The sequence below is a fragment of the Eptatretus burgeri genome, chromosome 5 (genome assembly GCF_056783735.1).
Source record: "Eptatretus burgeri isolate ZD-2024b chromosome 5, Ebu_testis_v1, whole genome shotgun sequence".
Lineage (NCBI taxonomy): Eukaryota > Metazoa > Chordata > Myxini > Myxiniformes > Myxinidae > Eptatretus > Eptatretus burgeri.
The window spans coordinates 91281284-91295530 of NC_140965.1; the positions used below are offsets into that span (position 1 = coordinate 91281284).

Below are 14247 nucleotides of genomic sequence, written 5' to 3' on the forward strand. Positions count from 1 at the left end.
CAACCCATGGTGTTTTTTTTTTAAGTCGTTAAAGTCCAATCATTACCTTCTTTCAAAAGTCGAATCTATTAAATGACGTCTCTTATACATTTATATAGAAATTGCGTGCAGATTGGCGTATTTTATTATTATATACCGGATGTACAAGTTACTGTATAAGCTTGAGAAGTACGAAACACAGTCGAGCTTAGCTGAATACAGCACAACATGTTTGTTCGGTTATTGTTCCTCCAACGAGAAAAAAAAAAAACATCGAGGGATGAAACCTCATAAAAGCAACCAAAAAAGTTCGGAATTCCACCACATTATGACGTCACAATACGACTCCACAATACGACTCCACAATCCTCTTACGGGTTACCATCACGACGTGTTTTGACATTTTACTTTTGTTGTGGCATTGTGATGAAACGACGTCAAAAAGATATCAATGATGCGAAACCAGAAGAGGATTGTGGTGTCGCATTGGCATCGAGTAATGTTGTGTCTGTAACAGCATCGACCGATGTACACGTCTCTGGCTTAAGCGGAAGTGACGTTTCATTTATTGGTTCACATAAGGAACACTATATACATTCTATGCCTGGTGTTGGCCTCATGGTAAGTGTGGCGGGCTTGGGATCCCAGGGTCCTGAGTTCAAATCCCGCTTTGCTGTTTAAATAATACCAGGTGGGGTTGACTCAGCCTGTCATCATTCTGAGATTACAAGTCCCCACCAGTTACAGTACAATACAGTATTTCTGTCCGCACATTTTGCAGTACAGTGAGGTGTTTTCAGTTACTAGTGCGGGCCCGCAGGGGCGGGTCCATAGGTGCGTAAACGACGACTGGATTGGGGCATTATTTTAATTAGATTGGACCAACCGTATCATAAATGGCCATAACTTGGGAAACATACTCAGGTCCCCAGCGTCAATTGTGACGTCATATCAAACGAAGAAGAATTGTGTTGCCCCTCTCTCTCGCTCCTCCTCGCTCCCCCCTAGTCTCGCCCTTCCTTTCTCCCCCTCCTCTCTCCCCCCTCCTCTCTCGCCCCCACTCTCATCCTCCCCTCTCCCTTCCCCCTCTCTCGCAGATATTGGTCGACAGATAAATGGCCGTAACTTGGGAACCGCTCGTCCGATTGATATCAAACCTCGAAAAGGCACATCCACGGGGCCCCGGCAATTTTCCTGGCAAGTTTCAATCCGATTGGACCGGTGGTCGTCTGGTTATTAATAATTTGGGGGAAAAATGGCATGAAAAGGTGAGAAGGTGGAACGACACCTTCAGCTGCCATATATACACCTTTTCAACACTGAAAAAGCAAAAAAATGGCCGTAACTTGGGAACCGCTCGTCCGATCGATATCAAACCTTGAAAAGGCACATCCGGAGGTACCCGGAAATATTCCTGGCAAGTTTCAATGAGATCGAACCGGTGGTCGTCGAGAAACGGCGGTCGCAGACAAACAAACAGACAGACAGACACACAGAGATTGCTGGAATTATAGATAGACTAGTGCGGGCCCGTAGGGGAATGCCCGTAGGTGCGTGCCAGTACGTGCAGCTTCGTGCCTGCAGTATAAGGTCCCCAGCATCAATTGTGACGTCATATCAAACAAAGAAGAATTGTGATGCCCCCTCTCTCTCGCCCCCCCCACACTCTCCCCCCTCTCTGCCCCTCCTCTGTCCCTCCTCCTCTCTTGCCCCTCCTCTCTCGCCCCCCAAAACAATGAAGAAAAGAGAATAATAAATGGCCACAGCACGTCAGATTTATCGGACTAGTCGGACGGACGACGGATTTATCGGATTAGTCTAGACTCTAGAGTTGACAAGTAACTTGTATTAGCATGCACACAATGTATAAGTCAATGCGTAAGAGTCCCGAGGATATGAGGCCGTGTAATAGGACAGATACATTTGTCTTTCATAGTTGTGCCAACATATTTTTCCCTGTTCATTTATTACAGCATTTTGGCTAATTGTTAATGAATAGCAAGCCAATGGAAGCAGTACCTTCACTTTAGAATAAACCCATGTATGTCGAGTGCAGCCATACCTGGCTTGCATGTATGTGGAATCGTACCTATCCCAGCAGGCTGGTTTCAACGAACAATTCAACAAGCTGCAAAATGTGGGTGCAGGTTTTTCACATTGTTTGATTTTACAATGATCTCCTTGCGCCTTGAAATGATGCAATATTAATCTTTAGTATATTACTTGCATGTCCCTGTAAGTTTATTTTTTAATGGAAAGGTTCAACAGTCACATTTAATATTTTGTGGACATGGTATAGCCCTTTATTGTGCATACATGTATTGGATTTGTACACAACTATGACAAGGTAGTAAAGGGATAAATAATTTCCTCGTTATTGTTGTACTTTCACAGCTCAGAAGCAGAATTTCTTTTCCGCGAAACAATCACAGGAATTAAGACGATCAGTGAGATAGCAAACGCATGTGCACAATGCATTTGTACGTACTTTATACGGCGTGTGACATCGAGTCAATCCACTCTGTGCGAGTGGCGTTCTGCAGATGACGTCAATGGTCACGTGACCTGCGGTTCGCTGGTCAACTTTGTTCAGGGGCGGGGCATAGCAAGTTGTGAAAAGCACCAGAAATGTTCTAAATATTGGTCTAATTATCCCATTTTTGATTTAAAAAAAAGAAACATGGGTGACTTCTTCACTTGGAAGGTCAAGTTAATATATAAATAATAACCAGAAAGTTTTAAGTGTCTTGGGACCTTTAATGGTGCAGGTTCTGTAAAATAAAAACGAAAGTTCAGATAATATAAAATCGAAAAAGAAAGCCCTCCAGCCACTTTTCACGATATAAATCAGTAAAATACTTATATTAGAACTGTCAAGAGAAAGTAGTGTACGCATCGCATTGGTGCACTATTGAGTGGCCATGACGGAATAGTTGGTGCTAGAGTTTTTTTTTAATTTTTTTTAATTTCCGCGATATTACCCTGGCTGTTTCACTTCCAGCTTCGAAATATTATATAGTTTGTAACTTTTCCACCGTTTGGCGTAACTAGTTAATTTACCTTCGAAATAAATAATTATAACTTCCCGGATGTGACGTTTTTATTACGTCACTGCCTTTGAGCTTTGTTCGAATATTTTTGTAAATGTTTTTTCTTACGTCACATTGGCAAGTACTTTGGTATTTCAACCCCACTGCAGTCTCGAGCAAGTTGAAGGATTAATTTCATTCACGGTTAACTTGTAAATTCTGAGGAAGAAATACCATTGTTGATTCGGTATGTATTGTTATGTGAGTTATCGCTCGTCACTTCAGATATTCGATTGTGGCGTTTTTGTTGTTGATACGTTGGAACGTGGTACTTGGACTTTAGATGTTCGTGTTTGAACCGAAATGACTCTTCTACCGAACTATACTTCGCTTGTAGAATGAAGTCGCCGTAACTGGTGGCTTTTGTTAATATACCTTGCAATATTTGAGTGGACGAGTTAAAATGATTGATTCACTTGTGCCTTTCAAAAAGTCCGCTGGTCGGGACATGTTAAACTGTTGCCCGGATTTGCTTGACACCTTTTAATGTAACACAAAAAACATTAATATAATACACAGGAAGAGGTCGTTTGGTCCATCATGTTTGTGCTGCCTGGTGTTGGCTCAGTGATTTGGGTGGTGGCTTGAGTTCCTAGGGTCCTGAAGTGGTTAGGGTGGTGGAGTGGGATCCTAGGGTCCTGAAGTGGTTAGGGTGGTGGAGTGGGATCCTAGGGTCCTGAAGTGGTTAGGGTGGTGGAGTGGGATCCTAGGGTCCTGAAGTGGTTAGGGTGGTGGAGTGGTGTCCTAGGGTCCTGTAGTGGTTAGGGTGGTGGAGTGGGGTCCGAGGGTCCTGAAGTGGTTAGGGTGGTGGAGTGGGGTCCGAGGGTCCTGAAGTGGTTAGGGTGGTGGAGTGGGGTCCGAGGGTCCTGAAGTGGTTAGGGTGGTGGAGTGGGGTCCGAGGGTCCTGAAGTGGTTAGGGTGGTGGAGTGGGATCCTAGGGTCCTGAAGTGGTTAGGGTGGTGGAGTGGGATCCTAGGGTCCTGAAGTGGTTAGGGTGGTGGAGTGGGGTCCGAGGGTCCTGAAGTGGTTTGGGTGGTGGAGTGGGGTCCGAGGGTCCTGTAGTGGTTAGGGTGGTGGTGTGGGATCCTAGGGTCCTGAGGTGATTAGGGTGGTGGAGTGGTGCCCTAGGGTCCTGAAGTGGCTAGGGTGGTGGAGTGGGGTCCGACGGTCCTGAAGTGGCTAGGGTGGTGGAGTGGGGTCCGAGGGTCCTGAAGTGGTTAGGGTGGTGGAGTGGGGTCCGAGGGTCCTGAAGTGGTTAGGGTGGTGGAGTGGGGTCCGAGGGTCCTGAAGTGGTTAGGGTGGTGGAGTGGGGTCCGAGGGTCCTGAAGTGGTTAGGGTGGTGGAGTGGGATCCTAGGGTCCTGAAGTGGTTAGGATGGTGGAGTGGGATCCTAGAGTCCTGAGTTCGAGCCCCGTCGGCCACTGAATTAATACACCAGGTGGTTGACTCAGCCACAGAGCGAAATGGAGACGGTTGATCCGCTGTGGCGACCCCTAACGGGAGCAAGCCGAAAGAGGAAGAAGAAGAAAAAGTGGTTGACTCAGCCTGTCATCCTTCCAAGGTCGGCGAAATGATTACCAGTTCCAGTGTGTGTACTGGTGGAGGGGCACTGCATCAGCGACACAGTCACGCTTCAAGAAATGATAGCTACCCTGGCAGCTAAGCTGCCATACAACCACCACTGCCACATGTTTGTGCTCTATATGAACATTTTAATTCACTGGCATCAGGGTGGAGGAGTTGGGAGAACAGTGGGGCAGACTGCGGTAATCAGGATGTCACAGAGGCCTTGTAAGCTTTTTTTGTTTTTTGGTAAGATTGTCAGCCCACCCCCTTGTGGAAAGGAATGAATCCACGGACGCCTGTCTAGTTCCCCGGCTGTCATCGCCGTGCAGTGGAATCCTCCCAGAAAATTAATTGGATGACCCATCGTTGCTATCGCCAGCAAACATCTGGTGTTACCCTACTGTGTGATGCAGAATGTTCGTTCCGCCAAGTAAGTTTCTTGGCCACGGTCATGCTGGGAGTTTTGCCAGCTCTCTCGCAGCAGTAGTTAGGACAGGAATTGGAAATGTGTCCCATGGTGCCGGTGATAGCTCGCCTACTATTCACGAAGGACGCTGTAGGATCTTTAACGTTCGCCAACTCATTTTGGCAGGTGGGCTTTCGGTTTAACGCCGGTCTGAGGGACAACACGCACACTGAAGAATCGTCTGGCCTGTGAAACACCAGAATGATAATTTATAGCTGGGTCAGGATTCAAACCCAGGCTAGACTGTTTAGAGGCAAGTGTATAGGCCGTGCATACCTGAAGGTAAACCCATATTATAATCTCTTTTAAAATGGTACGTGTTGTTTGAAAGCAACGCATGGTTTTGCTATCCTGTTTGAACGTACCCCATTTCGTTCAATCCTGGACTAATGCCGGCAGATGGGACCGTTCGCCCCCCCCCACCAGCCCCTAACCGCTTCCCCTCAAGTCCCTCACCAAAATATGGATGTCAACCCCCCCCCCTTCCAAGTCCATAACACCCCCTTCCCCTCCCCACTTCCCCCTTTTTTGCTGCCACATGTGGTGAAGCATAGCTCTCCCCTCCCCCTTCCCTCCCTATCTCTCTGATTTTCTTTCGCTCTCTTCTCTTCTCTTTTAATATTCCCATCAGCTTAAAATTCATTTTAGAGTTTTTATGTATGTATATACTGGACCAGTCAAAAGTTTGGACACACCGACTCATTCAAGGGTTTTTCTTTATTTTACTATTTTCTACATTTCTAGAATAATAGTGAAAACATCAAAACTATGAAATAAAACATGGAATTATGTAGGAACCAAAAAAGGGTTAAACAAATCAAAATATATTTTAGATTCTTCAAAGTAGCCACCGTTTGCCTTGATGACAGGCCTACATACCGGTCAGCCATGGTTATATCAGAACGAGCTGATTTGTCACACGGCCACGGATTGTTTAACCCCAATATGTGGCTGTTCAAATACGACGGAACACTATTTTTTTTTTAGGGAGGGGTGTACCATAGTAGCTGATGAGCTTGATTGAACCTTACTAATAATTTTTATTCGATGCATGATTTGATTTTTTTTTTTGTCCCTCATTGTAACACTCGACCCAAACAATGCCAATGGAAATCTGACGCAACAAACCCAGGCAGTGTATAATTAGCAGAGGCCTTTCAGGCCTGATGTTGTAGGCCCACCAGAAAATCAAGATGGTGGCCATATTATCTGACTGTGTGCCATGGTGGGTGAAGTTAATCGACGAATGCGGGTGGGGTTTGTCAGCTGTACAACCAATGGATGCACATTTCAAAAACATTGACCCCCAACAAGAACAACAAAAACCATGTAAAACTCTTGTAGACCTGTGACATGGCGCAGGTTTAAAATGTTTGTGATGAGACAATTTGTCACTTTTAAATAACATACTTCATTTAAAAGTGGGGATTGGGATGACGAGTGGGGAGAGGGGGAGACTCTGCACAGACGTTGCAATAACAAATACTCCATGGGGGGGGACATTGCTCAAGCCAGCATTTTCAAACTTTAAATATTTTAAAGATTGTTTCTGAACATGTGACTAAAATGATCAATCACCTTGGTGACTAATATGATCAGTCACCTTGTATGCTGTGCTTCACACGAGTAATTTTTACTTTACAAGAATGTTGTTACTTGCAGAGGCAATGGCAAAGCAAGAAGATGGAGCGAAGCGTGCTTGTACTGAAAGGTGAGTGCTGAGTTCGTTTTGTAAACCTCAACCCAAAACTATCTCAACATCTGGAATTGAATGTGTTTTCTGCTTGAGGTTGTTATGTTTTGCATTTAGCTCATGATGCCAGCACCCCCTCCCCCCCCCCTTACCAAGGTGTTGCGCTAATACACCTTGGGTCCAGCTCTCACTCCATTCTTACAGATGCGCTCCACTTATCCTTTGAGTTGCATTCTCCCGAAACCCCATGTCCAGACATATAGTCAATACACGACTTTCGTAATGACGTATAAAAACGCCCCCGAACGCACAGTATCCATGCATAGAAACCCCAGGAAACGGTGGTATTCAGATCAACACAAAGTTTATCGTGTGTGCGAGATAAGGATTATTATCTAAAATGGCTCGCAAAACTTCTAACTAAAAGGCGGCGAAAATATTTGGAAACTTTCTGTGAGAAAGGGCTGTGCCTCTGCACAAAGAAAGAGTTAGAGAACTTTCTGAACTCGACCAAAAAGCTGATAGCTCCCCATAGTGCAAACTTCCAAGGACATGGACCGGTGCAAGGCCCGAAGGTTTGTAGACGAGCGCGTTCTACCCACACCTTTGACCATCACTGCGAGTGAGTGGACTTCGAACCTTCCAGAATTACCTCATGTGTCTATGGCAGCCTTGTGATTTATTTACCAGACATCTGCTTGGAGTGGGAGCTGTATCCACTGAGTGCTGTTACAAATATATTTTTGTTTGGTTCTGGGGCCATAAGATAAATTAATCAATTACACTAGATTTTTGCATCTATTAGTAAATTGAGAAGCGTCCGTCCGTATGTGTGTGTTATATCTACTGCCGCTGCTCGCCTGAACTAATAGGAAATTGTACGAATCCGATACCTCTCATCCACAGATATTTCTCATATTTCCTATATTTCCGTGAGTCCGATTTGCATTCAGGAACAGAACAATTATGGTTAACCATATTGAAACTGTCACTTTCTCATGTAAATGCTGAAAATTGTGCTTAAAAGATTATTTGAATAACAGGTTTCGCACGAGCAACTGCAGGTTAAATGTGCCTGATGAACAGAACCCGATCAGTGTAAACACACACAGTGCATTCATCGGTCATTTTGAAAGTTGCTTATTTCAACTTTGTGTTCAGGATATTTATATTTGATTTGGAACACTACTCAGAAATAGTGGTGTTGTTTATGCATGTGGAGGTTACATCTTCTGATGTTTGATACAGATACCTTTCTAGCCTGTTCCCCTGCGTAGCAGGAGACGGGTTTTCAATTGTGTGTGCATGTGTTCATGTCCGGGCCGTAACTGGGTCATTCCATGTCAAATCATCAAAGAATCTGCCGTCATCTCTCAGATTTTTGTAAAACTTTGGGAACCAATTGGGACCCATGAAAAACGGCAAGAACTCAAATATTTTTGCTAACAGCCTCTCAATTAGTGAGATACAGACTAACGAACTTTGGACTAATTAGCACGACGTCGCAAATTCAAATGGACATATCTCTAAAAGTATAACACCTAGAGAGCTGGTTTTGGTGTCATTTTAAAGGTATTTTCATGCCCTATGAATTTGTCTGGGCAACATTTTCCTACCTCCAACCACAAAAAAGTTATCACAAAATATAAACTTCAATCGTGAATCCCCAAAAAATGTATCCTTCAAATTTCCTCAAATTCATCCCAGAGGTACCTTATGATGTCAAGAAGCTTCCACATAAATTTTGTGATGGGCACTCCAATAGTTTCTGAGATATGAGCAATAATGTGCATGTACGTATGGCATATAGGTTCGAAAATCAGCATTTGTAATGTATTATACAATCAATAAGTGAGTTCAAGTACACAGTGTTCACTAACCTGACTTAGGCTTTCAATTTCCTCTTCAATGCAGCAACAGCAGCACTTGTTTCTTCCCCTCAGACCCAGTTGAAAATGAAAGTATATGATACTTCAAAGCAATTGATGGTCGTTCCCTGTGTTCCCTGTCATGGCTGGGTTAGAATGATTGTATAATACATTACAAATGCTGATTTTCGAACGTATATGCCATACGTACATGTACATTATTTCTCATATCTCAGAAACTATTGGAGTACCCATCACAAAACTTATGTGGAAGCTTCTTGACATCATAAGGTACCTCTGGGATGAATTTGAGGAAATTTGAAGGATACATTTTTGGGGGATTCACGATTGAAGTTAATATTTTGTGATAACTTTTTTTGTGGTTGGAGGTAGGAAAATGTTGCCCAGACAAATTCAGAGGGCATGAAAATACCTTTAAAATGACACCAAAACCAGCGCTCTAGGTGTTATACTTTTAGAGATATGGCCATTTGAATTCGCAATGTCGTGCTAATTAGTCCAAAGTTCGTTAGTCTGTATCTCACTAATTAAGAGGTTGTTAGCAAAAAATATTTGAGTTCTTGCCGTTTTTCATGGGTCCCAATTGGTTCCCAAAGTTTTATAAAAATCTGAGAGATGACGGCAGATTCTTTGATGATTTGACATGGAATGACCCAACTTTTTTGTCATCAAATTTTCAACAAAGCTTTATTTTGGGTATATGGAGAAGTCAAATTTAATAATTTGGTCAAAGGCCAACGTCGCATGAAATCGTCAATTTTCATGCGATTGACTTGCAATTTTATGAATTTGCGAATCGGGTCACTGAATTGATTCACCAATCAAAAGATAGAAGACGATTTTTTTTTTTTTTTTTTTTTTTTTTAACATCAAAAGGTCAATGTTGCATAAAATATCGAGGTCAGGGACCCAATTCATCACGTGTAACCTATGTTCTGTCAAGATCAAAGGTCGAGGTCAAAATCATCAATTTCCATCAGATTGACTTGAAGTTTGAGCAGCGCTTGGATCTTGGGTCACTGAAGCCTTATGGCTTTCGAGGTCAAAAGGTCAAGTTTGCCAAAAATGCTCAATCTTTTTTTTCTTCTTCTTCTTTTTTTTGCCCCACCGAAGGTGAAGGATGTGGTTTTCACCCCTTTCTGTCTTTGTTTGTCTGTGTTTAGGATATCTCAAAAAGTTGCAGATGGATTTGGGTGAAATTTTGTGGACAGGTTGGGTGTGTTACAAGGATTAACTGATTTTATTTTACAGAGACATTTGAAGACGTTACCATAAAACAGACTAAAAAGAAAACCACAAAGCTTTTTGTTGTGCCCTCTTCAGGTGAAATTCGCACAAAGTGAATGAGGTGAGGAAGAAGAACAGTCTTTAGACACCGATCAACAAAGTCAATTCCGATTGGATGTTCTCTACTGATAAATCATCACCTCCCACCGGTCTAGGTTGGAGGAGCCTGTTCAGTGTTCAACTCTCTAATTGGAGGTTTCAGCGTCTGAGGTGGGGCCACTAAGGGTGTTGTAGAATCCTCTTCATCAACATCTGTGATTGTGAGACGAGTTTGTGTTCCTTCTCTTCTTTGCACAAATAAGTAAAGCGAGTGGACAAACTCTTTTCACCGACATAACATAGGATCATGGAATAGATAAATGTCGCTTCTAGTATTCAGAGATGTTGTACTTCGTCCTCTACTCATTATCTTGAATGCATCCACATGCTACTGTTCAGCACTTTTTGCATTCTCAATCAAATGCTGTCCAAGAGCAGATACACACGACGTTGGGATTGATGCTGGGACCTTCCTACAAGCATGTACCTGCTGAATTCATGTACCAATTGTTTTTCCTGATGGACAAAAGGGACGTGCTCTTTGATTCTGTCAGAGTCTGGGTAGTTCTGCCGACATACCGAGCATCACATCAGCACTTGAACTCACAAATAACATTGCTACGTTTTGAGGCAGGCAGAACAGACTTCTTAACTGCAGGAATCGGACGTCGATAGGTGACAATCGCTCTTGAATGAACAGCCAGATATGTGTTTGAGGCACATCTTTTGATTTGTTACTCACATCTTTCGCAGTGAGGAGTTTGGTTTATGCACAAAAAATGGACGTGACCTTTGAATGCTGTCCTTGTTTAAGAAAATGAAACTCACCATAGGGAGGAGCCTATGCTTTTTGGGGACCTGCTTCCATTGATGGAAATGCTTGGTTTTTTTTTAATTCCTCCGCTGACAAAGTTGCCAGAGGCATTGTTTTCAGGTTGTACGTCTGTCCATCCGTCCTAATTTTCTGTTTTCTCTGCAACCACTTATCCGGCCGAGAAATTTTCACCGTAGGTGTGACTACTCCTGCAGAATGTTTTATGATGTCATATGTCATGTGGTGTGGCAGTCATGTTAGAAAAATGGAAAAACTTTGGACCACTGCATCTCCAAAACCACTCCATGGAAAAAATTGAAACTTGGTACAAGTCAAGTACTCCCCATGGGAAATAAGTGTTATTTTTTTGATGTCATAGTTTCGTTATGACGTCATAATTGCATACCTCGAACACTTTATCCGATAAGTATGAACATTTTTGAGGGTCATCAATGGCTAAATTGTATGGGGGGAGGGAGATGATGCCATCGGTCACGTGGTTCGGAGCCATATTTTTTTCACTTAATCTTCAAAAATCTTATTCTCCGAGATGGCTTAACGAATCAAGGGGAAACTCCACCCACATGATCCCCAAGCTTTGGCGATACCGGGGTGTTTACGAATAATTAATGTCACAAAGTCTGTCAGCCATATTGGATTGAATCAAAATGTTTTAAAAATATATATTTCTCTTGAACCGTTTCATCGATCGTCGTGAAACTTCACAATTATGATATAGTAGTCATGGGGAATATATGTTTTAAATTTCAACCTGATCGGTCACAGTCTGGCAGCTATAATTATTATTATTTTTTTAAAATCTGGGTTCAAGGATTGAAAGCAAACTTGGTTAAAGTATGTATAATGATGTAATAATGTGAGTGGAGGCATATCTGTCGACGTCGTGACGTCGAAGAAGTCCTGTTCTAGTTTCATCTTATTTGGCAAACTCTGATGTAATTCATCACCAGCTGTTTGCAGTGTGGTGAATCAACCAGTGTGTGTCAAGAGCGAAAAATGTTTAGTTGGGTGTAGATGTTCAAAGAGGGACATTAAAGCCGTGAAAATGAGTCTCATTCCAGCCGACGCTTAACTATCCGTTCACCTAACAACATTTGGCATCTGGAAAAATTGGTGATCACCAATTGCAGGAAAATGGTGGAAGAAATTGCCATGGTCACAGGCTTATCAAATGCTTCTGAGTAAATGCTTTTGCCCATTGATCTCGCATTATTAAAGGTTTCTGCATCCTCACAGATGACCAAAAAGTCACAATTCTCAATGTCTCAAAACATAGTCATCAGGAATGCAGCGAGTGGGTGGGACACTCGTTTATGAACACCATCATGACCTGGATGCCTTTCTTCATTGCAGAAACCAAAAGGCAGTCGGCATAGTGGAAGCATTCAAACTCATCTCCACCAAAGCATTTGCACTCATGACTCTCCATAGTTTGTATGTAGGTATTGTTGTGTTTGCATAGTCACATTTTGAGCTCAATACCGGCGAGGTAGGTCATGTGACCTGTCTCGCCAGTATTGAGTTTCTGCTATGTTGGCTACAATACACGAGTCGTGAAAACGGATTCTGTGTGATTGTGTGGTTTATTCATTGAAACACAACATCTTGGTGACAAAAATGACAGGAATAAGTTTCCTACCCCCCCACTAGCCTTTCTGTCAATGCCGGGAGAACCGCCTGTCCCGTGGAAACGGTGATACAGCGGCTTTCAGTTGTACCTTATTGCAAGTGGCTTTGACAAAGAGAGTAATTGCAGCTTGGAGAACAGGCATTCTCATCCATTGCTTGGGACAAAAGGGCCAATGGATATTCGCAACGCTGTTCCCTACCAATGACGATAATGCCACTGTTATTGCACTGGAGGCGCATCTCAGACCGAACCAAAATGCCATGATGGAAGGGTACAGATTTCATCAGCGTGGGCAGAGACTAGGGGAGACAACTTGTGAGTGCAGAGCCACATTACACGAACTGGTAGCTATGTGTAATTTTGGAGTTCTCAGGAGAGGATGGATGTGCAAGAGCAGCAGAGCATGTTTTTAGGATACATTAGTTGATGCCATCCAATCCAGTTGTAGAGTCAGGGTCAAGTGTTGCTTGAAACTTCTCCACCTTTAGGTACAAAAGACAGAGTCCAGTGTCAGTTGGGTGTGATTGAGAAGGGTTGGCACAAAGAGCGAGGGGTTGGGGGCACAAGATTTGGAAGTCAACACAGAACAAGTCTGAAGACGACAATGGTTCACGAGCGGTATTTGACGATGTAGATTGTTTCAGAAGTCAAAGATGAGACTGTGATAATTTTTGACCAAGTTATAAAAGTGATCAACATGATGTGGTACGAGTGACAGGTTATTAGCTGCAAAATGTCAAACCCGGTTTCGTTCAACAACTTTCAAAATTTGACCTTTGCATAACCTTTAAAGGTCACAAAACAATGTTGCAGACATTAAAATAAGGAAACAGGATACGTGCTATAGCTTATTGGAGTTAGTTCAATGAAGAAGGTTGAAAACCCGGTTCGATTCCCACAACCTTGAAAATTTGACCTTTGTGGCCTTTAAAGGTCAAAGGTCAAGGATTATGACCATTGGTGCAAAACTTCCTCTGGAACATTCCAGGAACAATATAACGTCATATAGGTTATATGGCATTTCGCACTCCTCGGATTATCCATACTTTGATGAAATCAGCGTAAAAACAAACTTGAAGGGGCACCACCGGCAAGGTGTTCGAGATAGAGCAAAATGGTTTCAAGACTTGAGGTGGGGAATGACCTCAAGACTATGCATAAAAAATATTGTCATCCCAGCTCTCAAAGCTTGGGCGGTCGTATGATTTTTTTATGTCAAAATTCGCAATTTTTTAGGTTTTTGACCTTGTAACCTTAACCTTAGGACGAAAATGAAAAATCGGACAGCCACAAGTTTTAGATAATTCATTTTGCTATTCAAATACCGAAGAACCCATTCCATTCAGTCAATTTCCGAGGAGAAGATAGATTTTTAATCCGACTACCCCCCTAAAAATGGCTATTATTTGGGCGTGTCTCCACCCACAATGGGCGTAGCACGCCCTCATCCAGGAAAACACAACTAGACATTGATATTGAACACAAAACCAAGTTTCATCAAGATCGGATCAAAGCCCACGGAGTTATGCTCTGAACAGACAGACAGACAAGCCGGTAGGCGGACATGGGAAGTCGATCAAGTCGAATTTAGTCGTTTTTCAGCCGTTACTAGCCAATAAAAGCATCCATAGCAACGGTTCTTTCTCACACATAACTCGGACATACCATGAACCTACGATACCAGTTTCATGTATATCTGACTCATAGTCTCTGAGATATAACGAACTTCGTTTTTTTATTGTTTTCGACCAGGGTTCATTCAAAGTCTATCTTC

At 42.9% G+C, this 14247-nt stretch overlaps 1 protein-coding gene across 1 annotated transcript in view; it reads left to right on the top strand.

Annotated features, from left to right (window-relative positions):
* The first annotated feature begins 391 nt into the window (after positions 1-391).
* GABPA (GA binding protein transcription factor subunit alpha) overlaps positions 392-14247 on the top strand; it is an 80787-nt gene continuing 66931 nt past the window's right edge. The window contains exons 1-2 of the mRNA XM_085882854.1: positions 392-600; positions 6763-6811. Coding sequence (XP_085738980.1) covers positions 406-600; positions 6763-6811 — 244 coding nt within the window. The 5' untranslated portion in view covers positions 392-405. The remainder of the gene's footprint in view (positions 601-6762; positions 6812-14247) is intronic.